General features: G+C 33.1%; 3 protein-coding genes across 3 annotated transcripts; 1 reads left to right on the top strand and 2 right to left on the bottom strand.

Annotated features, from left to right (window-relative positions):
• Positions 1-2,227: 2,227 nt before the first annotated feature.
• On the top strand, positions 2,228-4,035 carry LOC114409898 (peptide methionine sulfoxide reductase-like). Its single transcript, XM_028373556.1, has 2 exons — positions 2,228-2,610; positions 3,578-4,035. Exons 1-2 carry the CDS (start codon positions 2,278-2,280, stop codon positions 3,827-3,829), a joined length of 585 nt encoding a protein of 194 aa, XP_028229357.1. The 5' UTR covers positions 2,228-2,277; the 3' UTR covers positions 3,830-4,035.
• A 33-nt stretch (positions 4,036-4,068) lies between these two features.
• LOC114409897 (vignain-like) lies at positions 4,069-6,150 on the bottom strand. The gene is made up of 4 exons (XM_028373555.1): positions 5,438-6,150; positions 4,886-5,121; positions 4,657-4,797; positions 4,069-4,479 (listed from the first exon to the last, which is right to left on the bottom strand). Exons 1-4 carry the CDS (start codon positions 5,883-5,885, stop codon positions 4,216-4,218), a joined length of 1,089 nt encoding a protein of 362 aa, XP_028229356.1. The 5' UTR covers positions 5,886-6,150; the 3' UTR covers positions 4,069-4,215.
• An 8,107-nt stretch (positions 6,151-14,257) lies between these two features.
• Positions 14,258-17,920, bottom strand: LOC114409896 (alpha/beta hydrolase domain-containing protein 17C-like). Its single transcript, XM_028373554.1, has 5 exons — positions 17,514-17,920; positions 16,136-16,172; positions 15,799-16,035; positions 15,654-15,701; positions 14,258-15,120 (listed from the first exon to the last, which is right to left on the bottom strand). The coding sequence occupies exons 1-5, from the start codon at positions 17,813-17,815 to the stop codon at positions 14,602-14,604; spliced, it is 1,143 nt and encodes a 380-aa protein (XP_028229355.1). The 5' UTR covers positions 17,816-17,920; the 3' UTR covers positions 14,258-14,601.
• Between the last annotated feature and the right edge of the window lie 2,374 nt (positions 17,921-20,294).

The raw sequence follows: 20,294 nt of genomic DNA, 5'->3' as shown, positions 1-20,294 counted from the left end.
TCCCAATGATGCGCCTGGTAACTTTTGTTTTACTAGGATGTGGTGCACTCGTGTCTGATTTGGAATCAACTTGACCCATTGTAACTGTACCTTTACGGTTTCATGAAGGGTGCTTAGCCACACATTCAAAGAAAGCATAGTTAAAAAATATGTTTTGACGGGTTGGTCCAATCGGGATCCGGTAGCATAATAGGATCAGTTTGCTTATTGGACCGGCCATACATTTGACATGAGATGATCCGGCCAAACCTAATCGATTTGGGATAAACCCAGTGACTCAGATTGATTTTTAAAATTCGTTTCGTGTTAAAAAGAAAACAAAAAAACATTCCAAAAAACTCTAAAAAAAACCAAGACTTATATAATTATGTTATTAAATTATTATTTATAAACTTATGTTATCAATTTTTTAATCAAATAATATTAATTATATACTTATATATAATAAATAAATAAATATATATATATATATATATATATATATATATATATAATTTTAAATTTTTTAATATATATCAAATTAAAGGATCAATTACTAACCTACCAGTTAAATCAGTACCCACTTCTTCAAATGGCTGGGCCGGTTTCATAACTTGCATGAAAAGTAAAAAGAAAGAATGAAACATAAGTGTAGTCGTATTACCAAATGCAAATGCCAAAAGGATAATTTACCATTTCAACAACAAAGAGCACTTATGGAAATGCAAACACTTGCAGGTTAGTATGTTTTGATGTGGCAAAAAAAAAATGTTAATAGTCACGATCAATGTGATGTACCCAACCAATTTTTTAATCCTGGTTCATTTTGCATTTCGCTCTATAATATGTTATTACGAGATTCAATAAATAATATAATTAAATATTAATTGAATAAATATTTATTATATAAATATATATTTATAATTAGAGAATAATAGGATTAGATTATTTTTGTATAAGGTGTTAGCTGTTTTCATAAGATATCTTAAAGAACTTATAGGAATAACGTAACAAATAATTTATCAACATAATATAAATCCTCAAATCCTCACATAAATAAGTATATCACAAGATAAATCCAAATAATTTATAAAGAATTTGTTAGAAATGTACCCTAAATAATAAATTACAACATATGTGTACTTAAAAATATATACTAAACTAGGGCAATTTTATAAAAGAGAAAATATTAAATTCTTAAGATTTCAATGTTAGAATCAATTGACATTTTTTGACCGTATTATTGGTGGATGAAATATTCATGGACTAACATATGTCAAACTAATTATTTTTAGTGAATTTTTTTAATTAATTAATTATATATATATATATATATATATATTCATTTATTAAACTCATATCTAAAACTTTATTTAAGTGTTTTGAATTCAATTTTATTATACATCGTAACAGTAGAATGAATAAATATAATTTTTTTTTTGGTTGAATGAATCAAGATAAATCTAATTGTCTTTATTAAGTAGTAAAACAATACTAACAAATCTAATTGTAAAATCTACTTCTGTTTCTTTTTATTTATCATTCAAGTTATTTTGTACAAATCAATAAATGTAATAAGTTTTTTATTTTAATAAAATAGTTGTGAATATTTCACAATAAATATCTGTATAAATTAATTAAAGATAAAAAAATAAATATGAGTATAATTAATAAAAATTAACGTGATCTTAGAACTTACAAACGATAGATAAATAGGAATATAATTATTCTAAAAATTCGACAATTAAAAAGGAAGGAAAGAAATAATTTAAAAGTTAAAATGAGAGACATCTTTTCATATTTCTCTACGTGGAACACTAGCATTTTTTTTAAAAAAAAAAAGTGGAACGTGGTAATCAACTTGACCAATTAATGTATATCTTAATGTATAATCTTACCATCCACACGTTCGAAAGTAGGAAGGAAAAGGAAAGGAGGGAAAATAGGCGAAGCAGTCAAATTGGCAAAACCAAAAGGACAAATACCATTTCAACGAAAAATCTAGGAAAATGCAAATGCATGCTTGTCTCTGAGAGAGACACTGAAGACAAGTGGATTAATAAATTATTAATGTCCTCGAACCAATATGATGATGCACCCAACCAATTTTATAGTCTAGTTTCATTCGGTCCCTAGTCACCACAACGCGTTTCAGCCATGGGTTGCGTCATTATCAACATCAATCAATTAATTAATTAATTAATATTTAATGTTATTTGTGTTACTATAAATTTGTGCCAAATAATTCAACATTGTTCTCTCCATCTACATAACACCTCAAATTCTGTGATTCGGGTAATGGCTACCAGTGGAGGCGATGAGGGGCAGAACAACCCTGCCCTCGACCCGGATTTGGATGCTCCGGATGACCCGGATCACGAGTTCGCTGAGTTCGGGTCGGGTTGCTTCTGGGGTGCTGAGTTGGCCTTTCAGCGAGTTGTGGGTGTGGTGAAGACTGAGGTTGGTTACACTCAGGGTCACACTCCGGATCCGAATTACAAACTGGTTTGCACCGGAACCACTAACCACGTTGAAGTGGTTCGGGTCCAGTTCGACCCGAAGGTTTGCCCCTACAATGATCTACTTGCTCTCTTTTGGTCTCGGCATGACCCCACTTCCATCAACCGTCAGGTACCTAAATTACCCCAATATTCACATTACCTACGGGAATTATTGTATCATGTATATGGCTAATGAGTTTTTAAGGGTTTTTTTCTTCTTGGAAATTTTTATAAATACAATGATAATTTTTGTGGCTGGAAATTTTAGCTGTTCTTTGAAGCAACAAAATTTTAATTTTATAGCTATGCATACTTGTGGAGTGAAAGACTTAGGGTAAGATTTTTAGATTTTTTTTTTTTTTTTGTGTATCCAAGAGGTACTTAATTCTTCTTATTTGATACATAATTAATTTTTCTCCCATTGGATGAGCCTATTTTGGATAATGTGATGTTTCCAATTGTGATTTTATGTTGAAGTTAAAAGATACAACTCAAATTTTGATTAAGATATTTAAGTGTCAAATCACTTGTAAAATTTTTTTTAAAGATATATTAGCTACAATTTTCGCCACAACATTAAGATTTTTGGGTTTTTCATAACTTAAATGCAATTGCAAATTGTGGCCATATTTGTCTACAATTTCTTGTAGTATCAAGGATTACAACAAGATCACAATAGAGATCCCAACTGCAATTTAAAACCTTACACAAATATTTATTACACATGTTATTAAGGTGAAACCTTAAAATTTACTTCTTTACTGTAACAAAAACAAAAACACCTTGAAAACTATATCAATTTTGTTACTCTAGGATGTAGTTCCTTGGTTGCATCTAATTTTTAATTTGATAGCTATGTGTATGGAGTGAAAATTTTGGTGTAGTTCTTTAAGTTTTTTTCTGCGTTGTTGTCCAATTAAAGTTAAAGCTTCACCTTTACAAACCTTTTATTAAGCGGATCATCCTTGAGGTGAGACTTCAATTTTCTTCATAAACACCACTAAATATGGATTGTCTTTTGTGGAGGATATTCTTCTTCCACAAAACATGTTATATTCTTCTTCTTAGTTATTTATTTATGTGTATAAAAATCTCAGGGCAATGATGTGGGTGCACAGTATAGATCAGGAATATACTACTACAACGATACCCAAGCTCGTTTAGGCCAGGAATCAAAAGATGCAAAACAATTGGAACTGAAGGAGAAGATTGTGACAGAAATACTTCCAGCAAAGAGGTTTTACAAAGCAGAGGAATACCATCAACAATATCTGGAGAAGGGTGGAGGTCAAGGCAACAAACAATCCGCAGAAAAAGGCTGCACTGATCCCATCAGGTGCTATGGCTGATGAATGATGATCACTTTCTTGCTGCACACTTCACCATGTCTAGCTTCTATCAGCCATCTGTTGTGTACTCCAATATAATAATATTATCAAAAATAAAATAAGTCATGGTGTATCTTCAGAGTGCTCATATTGCAATCTGGACTTTAGTTGATCAATTTGCTATTTATATAAATGCTTTAAAGTAAAAGTTATCATTTTGCATGAAATTCTTGGCCACAGAAAGGAGATTACATGAGAAATTGCTATCACTCAAACCAACTTGAAATATTTATTTCTTTGTGATGTAATAAGCATAAATATGTTGATGGATACACTGGCATAGAATCTGAGATGCTAATAGAAAACAACAACCAAGGGTGATTAGAGTTTGATTTTGTGGTAAGCATTCAAAGTTCATCTTTAGGAGATGATGAGGGTCCTGTTGGATTATTGGAGGAGTTTTTGATTGGGTAGGAAGCCATCATAGCTATGCCGCAAAGTCCCTCCTTCTTAGATATGCTCCTTTGCATTCTGATGTAACCCTGTTCTCCCCATTCTGGTCCCCAAGAGTTCCTCACTGTCCAGTAATCAGTCCCATCAACAGTTGTTCCATACCCTACAATCGCTACACCGTGATTTAGCTCCGTGCTACAATCACCAGTAAATACTCCCTGCAATGATTGGTATATAAAATTAAGATACTTTTTTGCTTCAATGTTGACAGCAAATAGTCAAATTAGCATTCTAGTTATTGCCACTTTTTTGTACAGGGAACTGAGAAACATGTTCAGTGGTAAATAATGCTTTTCTTCTAACAACTTTTAAAAAAATTTAAATTGAATATTTACCTCAGAGTAGAATTGAAAATCAGATCCCCCAGCATCTATGGCTACAGAGACAGGTTGGTTGGCAACAGCTTTGAGCAATGCATTTTCGTCGTTAGCAGGGACATTCTCATGGCCATCAATTGATACAGCTAGGTCATTTGCCTGCAACGATAATGATTTGTGCATTTTAAGCTCCTCAAGTTACCAGTTAATTATACTGTTTTATTAAAAAGTTCAGCTTAACATTTACCTTTGATGCATCGCAGGTTCCATCTTGTGCTGTGTAAGGGTAATTGCTTTCTGTTGTTATGCCTCCCTTCTGCTTGATGAACTCAAAAGCAGATTCCATTAACCCACCATTGCATCCTGCATTTTTTTTGGTGTCACAGTCCACCAGCTCTTGTTCAGACAAGGAGACTAGCTTATTTGTCTTGATTTGGTTAATGCCTTCAACAGCTACAACAGTTGAAAACGCCCAACAACTACCTGCACGAGACATTAATGAGTAATGACAATATAATTTGCATAAACTGAGGCTTAAAGACAAACAACAATTTTATTAGAAGCTATAGCCTATATCAATATGACCACACCAAATCCACCTTATAGTGTTTTACTCAGCAACAGTTTTATCCCATTAGGTGAAATCAACTACATAGATCATACAATGCCAATAAACTCGATTAATTAAAGACTAAATTATCAGATATTATTCACCCGAAAGTGGAAAAAATCATAGATAAAGAGATAATAGGACCTAGGTTGAGCTCCATGATTAGGGACTAGTGATCATTTAGCTTACCACATTGGCCTTGATCTTTTACACCAGTGACAGCACCATTCTTCCTCCAATCCACAGAAGGAGGAACACTACCAACCTTCTCATACATGAAGGTCCCGTTCCCACGTGGCGTGCCTTGGAACATTCTGTGGTGATTAACCTTTGAGCCAGCATAGGTACTCCTAAATTCATGGTTGGTCATGTCAGCAAACTTGTTTAGTTTCAGCTTGTAAGGCTTATCCATCTTGTTAGTGTTATGGACATGCATCACATTTGCTTTAAACACGTTAAACCGCTTGTGCTTGTCACCGAGGCTTCGCGAAACCGTGTGGTGACTCCTCCATCTCTCGTACAAGTCCCAAAAGCTTTCCTCGGACGCCAAATCCTTGTCGTGAAAATCAAAGCTATTGGCCACTCCAAGAACCAAAGACAGAGACAGGACAACCCACAAGAGCTTCTTCATTGCCATGTTTGTATTAGGAATCAAAACAAGGGAAGATGGGGAGAGAAGGGAGCAATGGAGGCTTTATATAGGGAAATGAAAGCCAATAAGTGAAAGAAAACAATAGAAAAATAAATGAGGAAGTTACACGTTCCTTATGGGCATCAACAATGTGCAATGATTAAGATGCCAAACTATGGCACTCAGAGAATTGTCAAGAGATAGGATGTGTGCTTGTGTTGCTCAAGTATGGAAGCAAAAGGATTCAATAAGTGAAAGAAATTAAGAAGGAAACTCGAGAAATTTTCTTTTGTATATATATCTTTTATATATAGAATTGTCAGTTAGGTGCCGACCCAGAAGCTGTGACACATAATTTTTGTGTCGTGCATGCTATCTGTTGTTATTGTATGCTTCAAGGATCATCTTTCTCTTGCATGCTGATCACGCTATCAGAGATTAAGGAGTTGAGGTGGTGGAGTGGAGGAGAGTGAGGAACATGGTTACGTCCAGTTTTGAGACACCATGTTGTGTTGCAAGTGGAGTGAAAACATTCTGAAAAGTGGAAACTGTAAAAGCACTATGATAACTGATTTTATCTTTGTATTACCGACTCGACCACTTTTTGAAAGGTTTGGAAAAAAAGTGTGAAATTGTACTGAAAGGTATAAGAGTGTTGTGTGTGGTGCTAATCTACTTCTGCATACTGAATAGGGCCAAACTTGTACACTTCTAACTTCTGATCTAGTGTTCTAACTAACGCGTTTGTGGTTATCAAACGTAAAATGCAAGTGAAAACAAAAACTGATGTCACTTATTGAACATTTAATACTGTGGTTTATGAGTAACATATACGACTCATTCTTAAGCTTATTAATCTTTATACCCCCTTCTTTTTTTCGTAACTTACTTTAATCGATCGTGCATAAATCTAATTTCATAAGATAAGTTTGTATGTTTTATTTAGGAGAAAATGGTTAATTGTTAAGAATCTAGAATTATGATCAGAAGTTGGTGAGTTAATTTGGGAAAGGCCTAGAGTTTGTTATTTCAATTTGGCAAAGGTTCCATTCGGCAAAAGCAATGTGAAAAAACTTTTTTTTTTTTATTTGTGTATTGTTCAGTAGTTATCATTTGACTCCAGACTCTGGCATGACGTCCTTGCTTGTTGCAAAGGATTACAGTAGCGTAATGCATCGGGCACCACCAATTTTTTCTAAAATTAGCGTTTATTATGTTGGCTTTTGGATGAAGTATTAGCTAATTTGGTAATTTTGATATCTTCATTATTTTTCACTAGGGCAAAAAAGACATTCTACGGCAGGATTTAAAAGTTATCCATATGTAATTAAGTGCAACTTGTTTTAAAACATAAATATTGTTAGAAATTAAAATAAAATATTGTAATGATTTATAATAATTGAGGATTAAATATGTTTAAAAGAGAGATGATATCAAATGAAATTATTCTTTTTATAATTACTAGGAGAAAACAAGCACTATGTGCCTTTTTTTCATTTTTTAAATAAAAAGAAAAATAATAAAAGTTAACGGATGGTTTGTAAAGATAGTTATAGAAATAAAATAATAACTTATGAATATAGTTATAGGGATAAAATAGATATTCAAATTGTACATCAAAACATCTTATTCTCTTTATATATAGTTATAGATTAAGCGATGTTATTGGTAGCGTGCCTCCTCAAAAGATTTTTTTTTCTTCTTTTATAATTTTTCTAACTTTTTTATTTATTTATTTATTTTACTACCACCTGAAAGAGATTTCCCACTTTCTACCTCACTTGTTACAATGTACAAGCTTTGCCTCAAGGTCCTTGTTGTCTTTCACATTTTCAAATGTCCGCAAGTCAATAAAACTTGAAATGGCTCATGTGTGTCCATGAAATGACATAATTGGGCAAAACTATGGGCATATTTTCACATTTTGTTTTGCTCGTGGGTTTATATGTATCACGTGATCATTCCCAATAAATGCTAGTTCATTAACGTTGACAAGCCATCGCAACTTGAGAGTGAGTTAAACAACATCCTTCTTGGCAACTTGAAGATTCATGCGAACTTGTCAAGACAATGTAGAAGAATACTTGGGATACAAATGCATATACCATGAGAAGAGGCGACACAAAATCAACTAGGGAGAGCGGAGTTGGAACCAAGAAGGGACACAACTCATGGTGCTCAGCAAGCGTGGACAAAACCCGAAGTGTCGTTTGCCTATGTTGTCAAACCACCCAATCGAGTTTGGCAGAAGAAAGAAGTTGGAGGACAGATGGTGAGGTCATGGCATGGAAGGGATCTTGTAGTGGAGGAAACTAATTTACATTGGCTGAAGAAGTGCATGACAACAAAAGTCAAGGATCCAACCTAGTTTATGGACATACAAGAGGCCTTTTTAACAGAGGGATTTACTACAATATCTATCAAGTATTTAGGAGAGAACTTGGTTCTGTTGGCCAATGAATATGAAGACAATCTTAAAGACATCTTTGAAGGGGAGGATGAATGGTTGTCAACAATTTTTGAATCTTATGAGCCATGGTCTCTAAAACTATGATGGGGAAGCAGACTGGTGTGGCTAAGATGCTATGGTTTATCCCTACATTTCTACAATAAGACATGCTTAGCCAAGCTGGTGAGTTCTTTTTGGAAACTTGTTATAATAGACGAGGAGAGTATAGCTCTATTGAAAACAACGCACACAAGAGTATTGGTAGAAGTGTCAATCTTCCAAGACATCTTATTTTGCGAGAGAGTTCATATCAATGAGGAGATTATGGTGGTAAGATTTGTAAAGGAAGGGTGAACTGTGGATGAAAATATGGGTTGCCACCATAGGAGGATCAAAGACAAAGCTTCACACATTTCTTCAATGGCGGACTGGGAGGTGTTAGATAAATTAGAATTGTTTTCCGATGGTGGTGAAATTCAAATGGGATGGCTGTAGGAGAAGGCTGATGGTGGTGACCTAATTTAGGGGGTTGAGAAAGAATGCATAGGAGTTGATGTGATGCAAGATAGAGGAAACACATCTCTAGGTTGCAAAAGGTTGTTTGGAGGGGGTTCAGGTTAGGGCAGAAAGGTCTGACCAAATAGGGATTCATAAATCAAGGAAGTTTAGGGATAAGGAGAAAGGAAAATAGGTGATTAGGGCAGCAGACCTACAAAGCTCCTTCACTAACATGGAAAGAGGGCTAGATATGTACTATCACATACCTATAGCAAAGAATAGGGAGACAAGAAATTCAAAATGCAATTTAGGTAAAGATATAGCCATTGCGAACCGAATTGGGCCTGGGGAGGTAGATGGGCTTAACTCTAACAGCATAATCCTTCTAGTGCAATAGGTTTACCGAGATATAGAGGTAAGCACATCAAAAGAACTTATGGCAGAAAAGTGGGAGGTGCTACAAGTAGACTCATCTTATGAGGAGAGGTTGGGCCCAATAAATAATGGGCCAACTGCACATAGTCTCCCCTAAGTTGTCCATAATGACTTAATCCAGGTGGATAACTTAATTTTTCTTTAAAGCCCCAGCCAAAATTTGCTTGCAAACAAGGTAATTCCAAATAACAAGGTACATTCCCCAGCAACATAATAAAAACACCAGCAAGCAAACACATACCTAAGAAAAAACCAATCTAATCCATAAAAATTTTCTCTTCATCTTCATGTCACTGATCTTGGTTTGCAAATCCTTTTCCCTCAAGTTCAATTCATCAACCTTCTTCATCAATGCTACAATGATCCTCTTCTGACGACTGTTCACAACTGGATTGTGGCACTCAAAATAATTACACATTTTCCTACTTGTAACCTACATGCCCAAAATAAACAAAAACAATCAACAAATAAACTATAACATAACCCATGATATACATTATTCCTTACCTTATATAGACCACAACCATAAAAATGTCTCCCTGGATTATTCTCAGTCCACGATGTCACTAATGAAACCTCTACATTACACAAACACATCACGCGACTTTGGGGCTTCGAGGTGTACGACGAGGAACTCCTTTCCATGGGAACGACGCTGCGACAACGTGCTTCTGGCGACGACCATGTTTTTCAACCACCACCTCTGACACCCAAACAGGATGACACCCTTGCTTCAAAAAACCAACCAGGCGACAATGACGAGGCAAAAAGCTTACGAGTATGGGATTTCCACAACCAAGAAGGTTAACGATTTGTCTCGAACAAATGAACCAGCGATGACGAACAAGCAAGAAGCTTAAGGGGTTGTGATTGGCTGCGGAATCATGTGACAACTTTGAGGTTACCTCGAAGAATCCATAAGCTTAGTGGTTGACATTAGTCACAGAACATTTTAGGAATTTCGCGATATAAGGCTTTGAGGTATTTTGATTAGGTTTTAGGGTTATTGTAAAATAAAATTTACCATACTCAGTTAAAAGTCATGCACCCTTTGATGGACTTCTCAGAAGTTGACACGTGTCAGTCAACGTAAGTTGCTAACCGTCAACGTACAAATCTGGACTGGGAGACCAAAATTGCGTGATTGAATATAAAAGAAGGACTAAATGCGTGAATAATTTTAAAGGGAGACCAAATTTAAAATTAGAGACAATTAAGGGGATCAAATATGTAATTTTGCCTTTAATATAACATTAATTATTTTTTCTCTCTTGTATATCTTATAATATTAATGATATAAATCACAAAAATAAAAAATAAATTAATGATAAGATTAATTTTATAAAATTGTTATTCTTTTTTATTTATTTATTGTTTTTTGTCGATATGAAACAACCGATGAAGATAATTATAATATGATAAAGGGAGTACAATGTTCATGTTCCGTTTGATCAAGAACCAAGTAAATGATGAGGATATGAACGATAAACAAAACAAGATTGGCAAGCAAAATGCCTTGGTCTAAACAACATACATAATGTTCCAGTAAGTAATTGATTTATAATGATGCATGGAAGAATCAGGAATTTAAAGCTAAACATCGTATTATAGTGATTTCTCACGGGCTCATTATTTATTATCACAAGAGGGCAATTATTTAGGGTATGAATTTGCAAAAGAAAGGTTGGATGGGTCAACCCTAGTAGCAACACTTCAAATGGCTTAACAAGTAAGCAATCTTCAATGGTTGAGACTAACATCCTTTGTCTCCACCTGACCTTACGAGTCTTTGCTAGTTCCTATACTTTTACACAAGACAAGTAAGAGACAAACAAAGGGAGTGAGGTTGTGATAAAGTGAGAGAAAAAGGCAGGAGAGATAGCACATAGATGCATATATATAATACACACATACCCTTTATATATGTGTGTATTATATATAAAACTTGTTTTCCAACTAACAAGTCTCATGGGTGGGGAAAATAGTAAAATGGAAGACTTATCATGTAAACCAAGGTTTTAAGGGGGGTTTCAAAGACATCAAGAAATTCATGAGACTTCTCCCAAGCTTTCTCAACCATCATAGATGCCTCAGCATCAAAGTTCTTTAACACAGTTAAAACCATTTCCAGAAAATTATGTTCATTACAACCACATCTTCACAATTTCCTAATTATTCTCTACTCATGCAAATGAAGTAATTCCAGCTTTCTGAATTTCCTTAGAGCATCCATTCTCATATAAAAGTACAGGGCATACATACATGCAGACTCACAAAACATGGCATCCTCCAAACAAACCCAAATCTATAGAGATTCTCTATTCATAGAACATGCTTCACCTTAAAATCTATTAAAAATCACAGACAAATGGAAATAAAGTGAAACCAATTAGGTTGCAAAGTAGACAAATAGGGCTGCAATTTTACCAAAGGAAATTTACAGAAGCATTCTGAATCGATCATAATCCAATTCGTGGCACAGGGTAAAAACAGAACATACCTATTCTTAAAGCATATATTTCTAATTTCAAGCAATCGACATGCTATAAGTTGAAAGTGCCCTAGACTTAAATCGCACATGTATTGAGAATACAAAGGCAGGAAATTATCATAATACCATCCATAACCAATTTTTTTTAAGCAAAACAATTTTATTAATAAAGATGCAATTGATTGGACAACAAGGTGTGGCCACACCAAGCCAAACATTACGAAAGAGAAATTGGTCATAGACTATAGCCAAATTGCATCTCCACGGTAACCTAACAGCTAGCAGTATCTTTTCTGCATAAAATTTATATTCCTAGAGCAGAACATACACTTGTGACTGCCCGGACACAGAACCAAAAATGCCTCCTTCAATTAGGAGGGAAATATAGGTTTCATCAAGTAATTGACCATCGAAATATTTAATATATATTTGGATTATTGATCTATTGTAGAACTATTAGGATCTATTCAATAGAGTGAAAAGAAATGAAATAAAAGTGAATTAAGATCAAAATTTAAATTAAAGTAGAATATAATTTATGCATAATCTGTTGTAAGGTGTTTGGCTTGGGTGGACACCACTTATGTTAAATTAAGTGTTATTAATAAATCATTTGTCTTTAAAAAAAAAGTAGAATGTAAAAGTATGGATTAGATTTTATATTATTATTTATTTCACTCATTTTTTATCCTCTTTCTCTTCACATGAATGGATTCTTATTGTTCACTATTATTGTAGAACTTGTGCTAAAAATGTCTTTAAGAAGTCCAATAAATATTAATTTATCATAGACCTACTTTCAATCTAAACTTTTGATGAGTATGAATTATTTTATTTTAACTCATTTTTAAGTCGTTCATTTTATAGAATCAAACGTTATTTTATTATCAAAGAAAAGAAATTGTGCATTTTAGCCGTTTAGTTATTAGTTATACATTAGGTCAAGAATTATCTTAAGTTTTATTATAAAGTTTTTAAAATAATAATTTTGTTTTAAACTTACTTTTATTACACTTAACTTTATAAATCAAAATCATCAAAAATTAAATTTTATGTAATAAGTGAAACAAGATTAGATAAGAGTATTAGTAAAGAGTACCTCCAAACAGTGTCAAGTGAAACAAGATTTGAGTAATTAGTAAGAGTACAATTCACTTTAGTAAGAGCGCAGTTTACAAATGAAATAAAAAAAATTGCAAAAATTAATCAAACTTGTTGGACTAGCAAAAATGTGCAGTATTAAAAAACAAATAAAAATGTCAGCTTCATGCGCTGCTGTCAAAATCAATGTTTCTAAACTGTATTATTTAGGTATTCTTTTTTCTCAATGTGCATTAGTTTAGGTCAAAAAGCGAAAACCATCTCGCAGTCACGCAGATCAATTCTGGATTTTTTTAGTTTTATTCATTTAAATATTTATATATGTATGTATGAAAATGAAATGTTAATTTAAATAAATGAAAAATGATTTTAAAAATATAGAATAGGGTAAAGTGCTTGTCAGAAAAATATTAGTTGGAAGAATCTATTTATTAGTTTGTAAAAAATAACTAAGTTGAAAGTAGAGTCTTCAAATCCAAGTCATCCAAATTGATTTAAAATAAAAATTAAAAATCACTAAAAAAAATCAAAATTGAATCAAATGGAATCTTTTTAAATTTATTTGAATATTTTTTTCTCAAATTGATCGGTTTGGTTCAGATTTCAGTTTGTATTTTTAAAATCAAACTAAACTATAACACTTATATTATGTTAGTGTTATATATTTTGTGTGTATATCTAAGTTTCTCAGGATTTTGTAGTGTTATGTAAATGAAACTTATATAATATATATTATTTCTTTTTTTAGATGACTTTTTTAAAATATGTATAGTTTAAAATGGATAAAAATTTGACAGATTTTTATTATAGAAGATTCAATATATTAATAAATTTCATAGATTGTTATTAGCACTTTTTTTTAATGTAATTTAATTTAAAAGATAAAAAAAATATATAAATTTTAATGAAATAATATTTTAGTAAAAATCATAAAAATCAAATCACCAAATCGTAAAATATTGATTTAATTTGATTCGAATTATGAAAACCGAATCAGATACATTTTATAAGGTTGATTCAACTGATTTTTTAATACATTGTATAAGTTTGATTCAACTGATTTTTTAATGAATAATCGAAACAAACCTAGGCATGAACACCCCTAGTCTTAAGGGTTCATTAGTTAAAGAAGATTTCACAGTAAAAGGTGTCTATTTCCAAATCAGTCAAAAGTTGAAAGGGTATGCTTGCATTTCACCTCACTTCTAATGAATCTAAATAATTACAATACGACAACATAAACTTTTATGACTTCGTCAATGAATTCTTCTCTTATAATTTCCTTTTTGGCAACAAAAGTAATGGCAAAACTCATGCATATTTGCTGATTTGGAAAAATTAAGCTAACTGAAACACTGTAAACAAGTAATAAAATCTTTGAGGAAAGAATTACGATAAGAAAAGTGAAGGCAAAATCAATAAGGATATTCAATCCATTTGAATTTTTATAAATTATAGCAACAGCCACCTTTGACATGATGTTCATTTTCTTTCTCAGGACTAAAACAAGGTTAGAGTCGCTTCAATTGCAAATAATAATAACAGAAAAACCTAAGGATATCAAATCCCAAGTCCCAACATATCCAAATCTACATGAACATTTCAACGAAAGTATGAAACTGCACGAGTAATATGCATTCTGCAAACCATAAGTTAAAACCCCGGTGTAAGTAACTGTGTCTGTATCTTTGTACCTTTTCCTCCCATGTAGCAAACCCAGTGCCAATATTACTTATACTTCAAGAGGTTCAGCTAGCTCGAATTCTATCCAGCCAATCAATGCTCTTCCGTGGCCTCTCAAACTGAACATCAACACTTCTCCTGGATTTATCTTGGAACTCAATGCTTCTTGATTTATCATTGTACTCGACGCTTCTTCGTGACCTCTCCATCTGATCAAATTGCACTCTTATCTTCTCTAACTTTTCCGTATTGTTAAATTTGAATTCATGAAATTTTAGTTTATCTGTCCTATCAGTACTTTTCCTTGGTTTGTCCCTCTGATCAGTACTCTTCCTCGGTGTTTCAAAGCAATCAGTACTTCCTCTAGATTGTTCAACTCTGTCTATGCTTCTCCTGAAACTCACTCTTTGTGATGGCGGCTTTTCTACCGAGGATATGAATTTTCTGAGATGTCGAAGGTATTCGGGATAGAGTTCTAAATTACAGTGATTTCCTCCTTTGAGCCACAAAGGTTCATATTTCTGTTGACATAGCTCCCACAACTGCTTGCCATGAGAGCAATCAACAACCTCGTCAGCAGTTCCCTGAAGAGAGTATGGGAATGATGTTAGATTTAGTAAAGTGACATGAAATGCTTTGTACCCAAAACAATGACTACAGAAAAGCAATGTTCGCCAAGTTGCCATATTCACAAGAACACAATTTTCATGTTTAGGGTTTGCTAAGTTTATATCAGCAACAAAGGCTGATTTCTCTTCAAATTTGGTGCAGTAAAATCAGCCACAATGAACAAATTTTCACTTCTTGTGTAAACAAGTTCGTTTGATGAAAAATGGTTTTCTCTTCAAATTTGATATAATCAACCCATTTCATGATTTTCATCACAAATGTCAGCAAGAAAAGGCAGATACTAAATAGTAGCATGCAAGTTGTTTGTATTAAAAGAGATTCTATTTGTTACTTGGAACACCAAGCTAGCACACTAAGCACTGTCTTATTTTAAGGGCTACAACCATTACAGTAGTTCTTAACTGGATACCAGTCAAAGGCATATAGTAACTACTGAAATCATGATGACAAAAATAGTAAGTGGGCAATCCAACACAATAATACTTACATGAATTACTAGCACTGGACACTTCACCAATGGAATTTTATCAACGTTCTGCAAAACAATAAAATGGAACTAAGTTCAGATACACACCACTTACATAATTTTCAAATCAAATGACATCAAGCAAACAGGAAATAAAAAATTTAACCTTATAAATGTCAAACCAGTATGTCCGTTTCACAGGGTACATGACTCTCAGCCCTGATAGTATAGGACTGTGGAGAACAACAGCCCTTAGACGGGGTAAACGAGAAGCAAGATCCAAAGTAGGGCCACTTCCAACAGATTGACCATAAAGGATGATGTCTTCCTGCTTAGCACCATAGTTCTCTTCCAGATACTTATATACAGCTTCAATGTCAGCATAGGTATTATGCTCACTTGGCTGTGAAAAATATCCAGATTAGTTTTCTCATGAGGCAGGCTTCTTCCTGCTGAGAACAAAAGAATTAAAGAAACCAGAAAGAAGTGCTTAGAGTAGTTACCTTCCCTGATGACTGTCCATAGCCAGAGTAATCATATCTGCATACATTGATACAAGATGCTTGAAAACATTAGTAACATATAATTTTACAAATGATAAGCAGATATAGTACTTCAAGTACCTTTTATCATTTTCTTTATTGGGGGCTTTTCTTTAGATTAATTCTATCAGGTGAGGGTCTATAAAGTACAGTCTCAAACATGATTGCTGGTCATGTGACCGTATTTATGCCTCAACAAAACATTTCTTATGCAAACGTTTCTTTTACAACATAAAAGCAACATCCAAGAGACTGAAATTAAGGGGGGGGGGGGGGGGGGGGGGGGGAAGGAAGTGAACATAATGCATTATCATCTCCATTGTTTGGAGGGTACAGCATTAGTATGTCAAGGCAAATCGATCATGAACTTCCTTTGTTATCATTACTGAATTAGTTCACCACAGTTAACAATTTCATCAGTTATTGGGCATTAAGGTGTTGCTGTAATCTCTGGATTGTTAGTAAACAATCACACCATGTAGAATTGAACTCCAGCACTTGTTGCGGCGCTTTGGGAAGTTTAGAAACCAACAATCCAACCATATCAACCATTTTCAGCGTCACATATAACAGCAAGAGAGATTCACTAGTATTAGAGCTAAAACATAAGCTTTATTCACACCACAGACCCAAAACTGCGGGTACTTCCCACAGAACCCAAACAAGAAAAAATTCCATTGAGCATAAATTGATGTCGCACATCAATTTCTTCAACAAGTTAAGCCTCTATTACCAACTTCATATTAACTTTCTTCTCTTTTTCCACTCATGCCCACCCAAAATTCTGTTGGAAGGTAAACAAACACATATCCAAGAGTGAGAACAAAAATACAAAAAGACCAGCTAAATTCTAAATTCGAACTTCACAATCATCCAATCTATCCGACATAATTTTATTTTTTTAATTTCCACAAATATCCTCCTTGAGACAATCTTGTTCGAGACACTAAATGTATGCACATCTCCCAGCAGGGATTTGATTCTTGGTTCGTTCGTCACGTTGCAAGAAAGTAGCCACCAAACCCAACAACACCCATTGGTCATTCAACAAAATTGAAAACGATTGAATACCACACTCCCTCCCAAATTCAGCTGATCTGTACAAATTATAATATAATCCCACATAAAATACACACACACACCACACAAATTTAGTCCACTAGGGAACCAGGTCCACACAAACCAGAAATCATCACAGCCCCAAATAAAATTCAACACATCATCTTTGACCATCAACATCACCACCATCCATCCCAGACCCGAATCAAGAATCACAAACACAGAAGCAAAAACTGAAGTAAGAAACAAGAGTTATTTAACAACATAGATAAATACATACCCCATGAGATTGATGCGGAGGTGGATGCTGAGCTCGACGAAGAGCTCGTACATCTGGCCAATGTCGGCGGCGTTACCGTGCGAGTAGAGCAGGGTGGATTTGGCCATGGGGTGCCGCACGTAAATGGCCACGATCTCCGTACCGCGGCGGTTCGGGAACCTCAGGACCTCAACGTTCTCGCGGTGCGGGAACGGGTCCATCAGCAGCAGCCCCGTGGCCTCCTCCTTCAGCACCTTGTAGGACGGCGGCGAAGGAGGGAAGAACGCCAGCTTGGCCGCCATTGAAGAGGTCACGGCACCCATCTTTGTTGTTCAGTGTTCACATTCACCTTTTTTTGGTGTGAAACTGTGAAGCTGAACCTGACCTTACTCTCGCTTCTCGCCTTTTTATTTTTATTTTATATAATTAATTACTACTTTTTTTGGATTTGTTTGGGGGGAAAAATAATAATAGTCTTTTTCTCTCATGAGTCGCAGTCTTTCCTTCTTATTATTCCCATCTATCTATTAATTACTTGTCTCTTCCACAGTTCCACGTGTTGTCCTTTTGACCTGGTGTTTTTCCTTCTTAACTTATGGTCTTTGTTTTTCCGCTTTCCTACATGTTCTTTTCAGAATAGTCGAAAATAATACAAGTTGTATATGGACTAATAATATAATTATATTAGACTTTATAATTGTTATAATTGAAAAATAGTTTTTATTTCTTAACTAATTTTTAAGATTAAATTAGATGCAAGTTACATTCTAAGAAATATATATATATATATATATATATATATATATATATATATATATATTTAAATGTGAAAAATCAGATTAACTAAAATGTATCTAATTGTTTATTTATTTTTAACCTAATTATGAAAATACTTGCCTGGTTTATTTAGAAGCATATAATAAAATTCCCTTTTTAGTTACTACAAAAGTATCTAATTAAAATGATATTTTTTAAGTAAAGATCACATATGTATAAAATCATTGTATAACTTATATCTATTTTTGAAAAATATATCTAATTAAAAATATTTATACTAATTATTTTAGTTAAGACGTGTAAATATTTTATTACTAATTATATAATGACATATGAATAAAATATTTGATATTTAAATTATTTTTTATTATATATTTTATTTTTTATTTAATATTATCTAAAAAAATTAAAAGTAGGAATAAGATCGAAAATTAATCTAATCTAAACTATTTTAAATTGGATCGAATCCGACTAAAAATTTAAACTAAATTGATTGAAGGTTAAATTAACAAAATTAAATTGATTAGATTGGATGAATTTAATCTAATCCACAAACAATTCTACTTAATAATCAGAGGACATTAATGTCTTGTGTGAAAACAACCCAAAAGCACATGGTTAAAATATTAGCGTTAGACTCACCGGAGGCTATTGTTCTAATATACTAAAAAAATTACTTAATTGTGACTAAAAATAATTTATATAAACATGTATTTTTTAACTCAAACAGACGTTTTTTAAGAAAGTAAAAGTGAGGAACATGTGAGCTAAAGGAAATAATACACTTTAGTTCTTAGATTTTTCTTTCTCTTTTATCGATTTCATTCTTTTTTTTTTATGATTTTATTTAGTTTTATTGAGTGTCTTAATGTGGTCATGTTTATTTTGTAATAGTTGTTATCTCATTTTATGTAAAGAAACTAATAAGATATGCAAAGTAATAATTATAGGAAAAATTAAATATTAAATAAAATAAATAAATCATTATTAAAAATAGAAAATATTTTCCTTTATATTAGAAAAGTTTCAAAATCTGAAGTAACCCAACCCAGATAAATATGATGGGTTACAATTTAATTTTTCCTGAAACTCGAAGCAATCCTTATCCAACTCATGAATGACTCTCGTTTTAGATACTGTGGATATAACTAAATTTATTTTTATTCTTTGAAAAGAAAATTAATAGTTTTAGTTATTACTTAAAATTTTCAAAAGATCTTTATTAATATTTATTGATAATATCACATGTATTTAAATATACCATATCACATATCATTTTATACTAACGTGATATGTTTAAATACACATCAAACTAATAAAAATTTTAGCAAGTCAAAATCAAATCTAATTATATCTATAAAAGCTAAAAATATATTTAATTATATATTTTGGATTCTTAGGATATTAAATTTTTTATTTAATATTTTGATTTTAAATCATTACAAATAGCATAATCATCTAATAGAAAAGTGTAGCATAAAATAAATAATATATGCATGGTGTGTTGGGTTAATGATCCAGATTTTTTTATAATGGTGATGGCTAATTATTTGTTTGGGTGGAGACCAGTGGTGCAGGGGAATGAATGAGTAGGGGAGAGGAAATTACATGGAAGGAGTAAAAAAACAAAAAAGTAGAAAGAGTATCAATTAGTTAAATGATTTCGTGGAGCAACAACAGGTTGTCCCATGTTAATGTCAAACTCAGGCCTGTTTCTCCATGTCCATCACCATGATCTCCCCATAAAACCCCCCTTTCGGGCATGATCCATTATCGTGTGTGTTTTTTTGGACCAATGGGACCTCGCTCCTTTCACATTGCCACAGGAATGTCCTGTTTATACCCACATTACTAGTAATGTATGAAGCATGGACATCTCAGTTTCTTGTTGTGTTCGGTATCCGACACGCATCTGTGTCAATGTTCGACACCGACACGACACATGTATTATGTTCTATATTTTAGACCTTTCAAATGTTCACGTGTGTCTGTGTCGGTACTTCATAGGTATCAATCTCATGTTAC

This window comes from Glycine soja, chromosome 4 (genome assembly GCF_004193775.1).
Source record: "Glycine soja cultivar W05 chromosome 4, ASM419377v2, whole genome shotgun sequence".
Classification (NCBI taxonomy): Eukaryota; Viridiplantae; Streptophyta; class Magnoliopsida; order Fabales; family Fabaceae; genus Glycine; species Glycine soja.
Note: the sequence above shows the minus strand (reverse complement) of the source record. Positions and strands in the feature narration are given on the sequence as shown.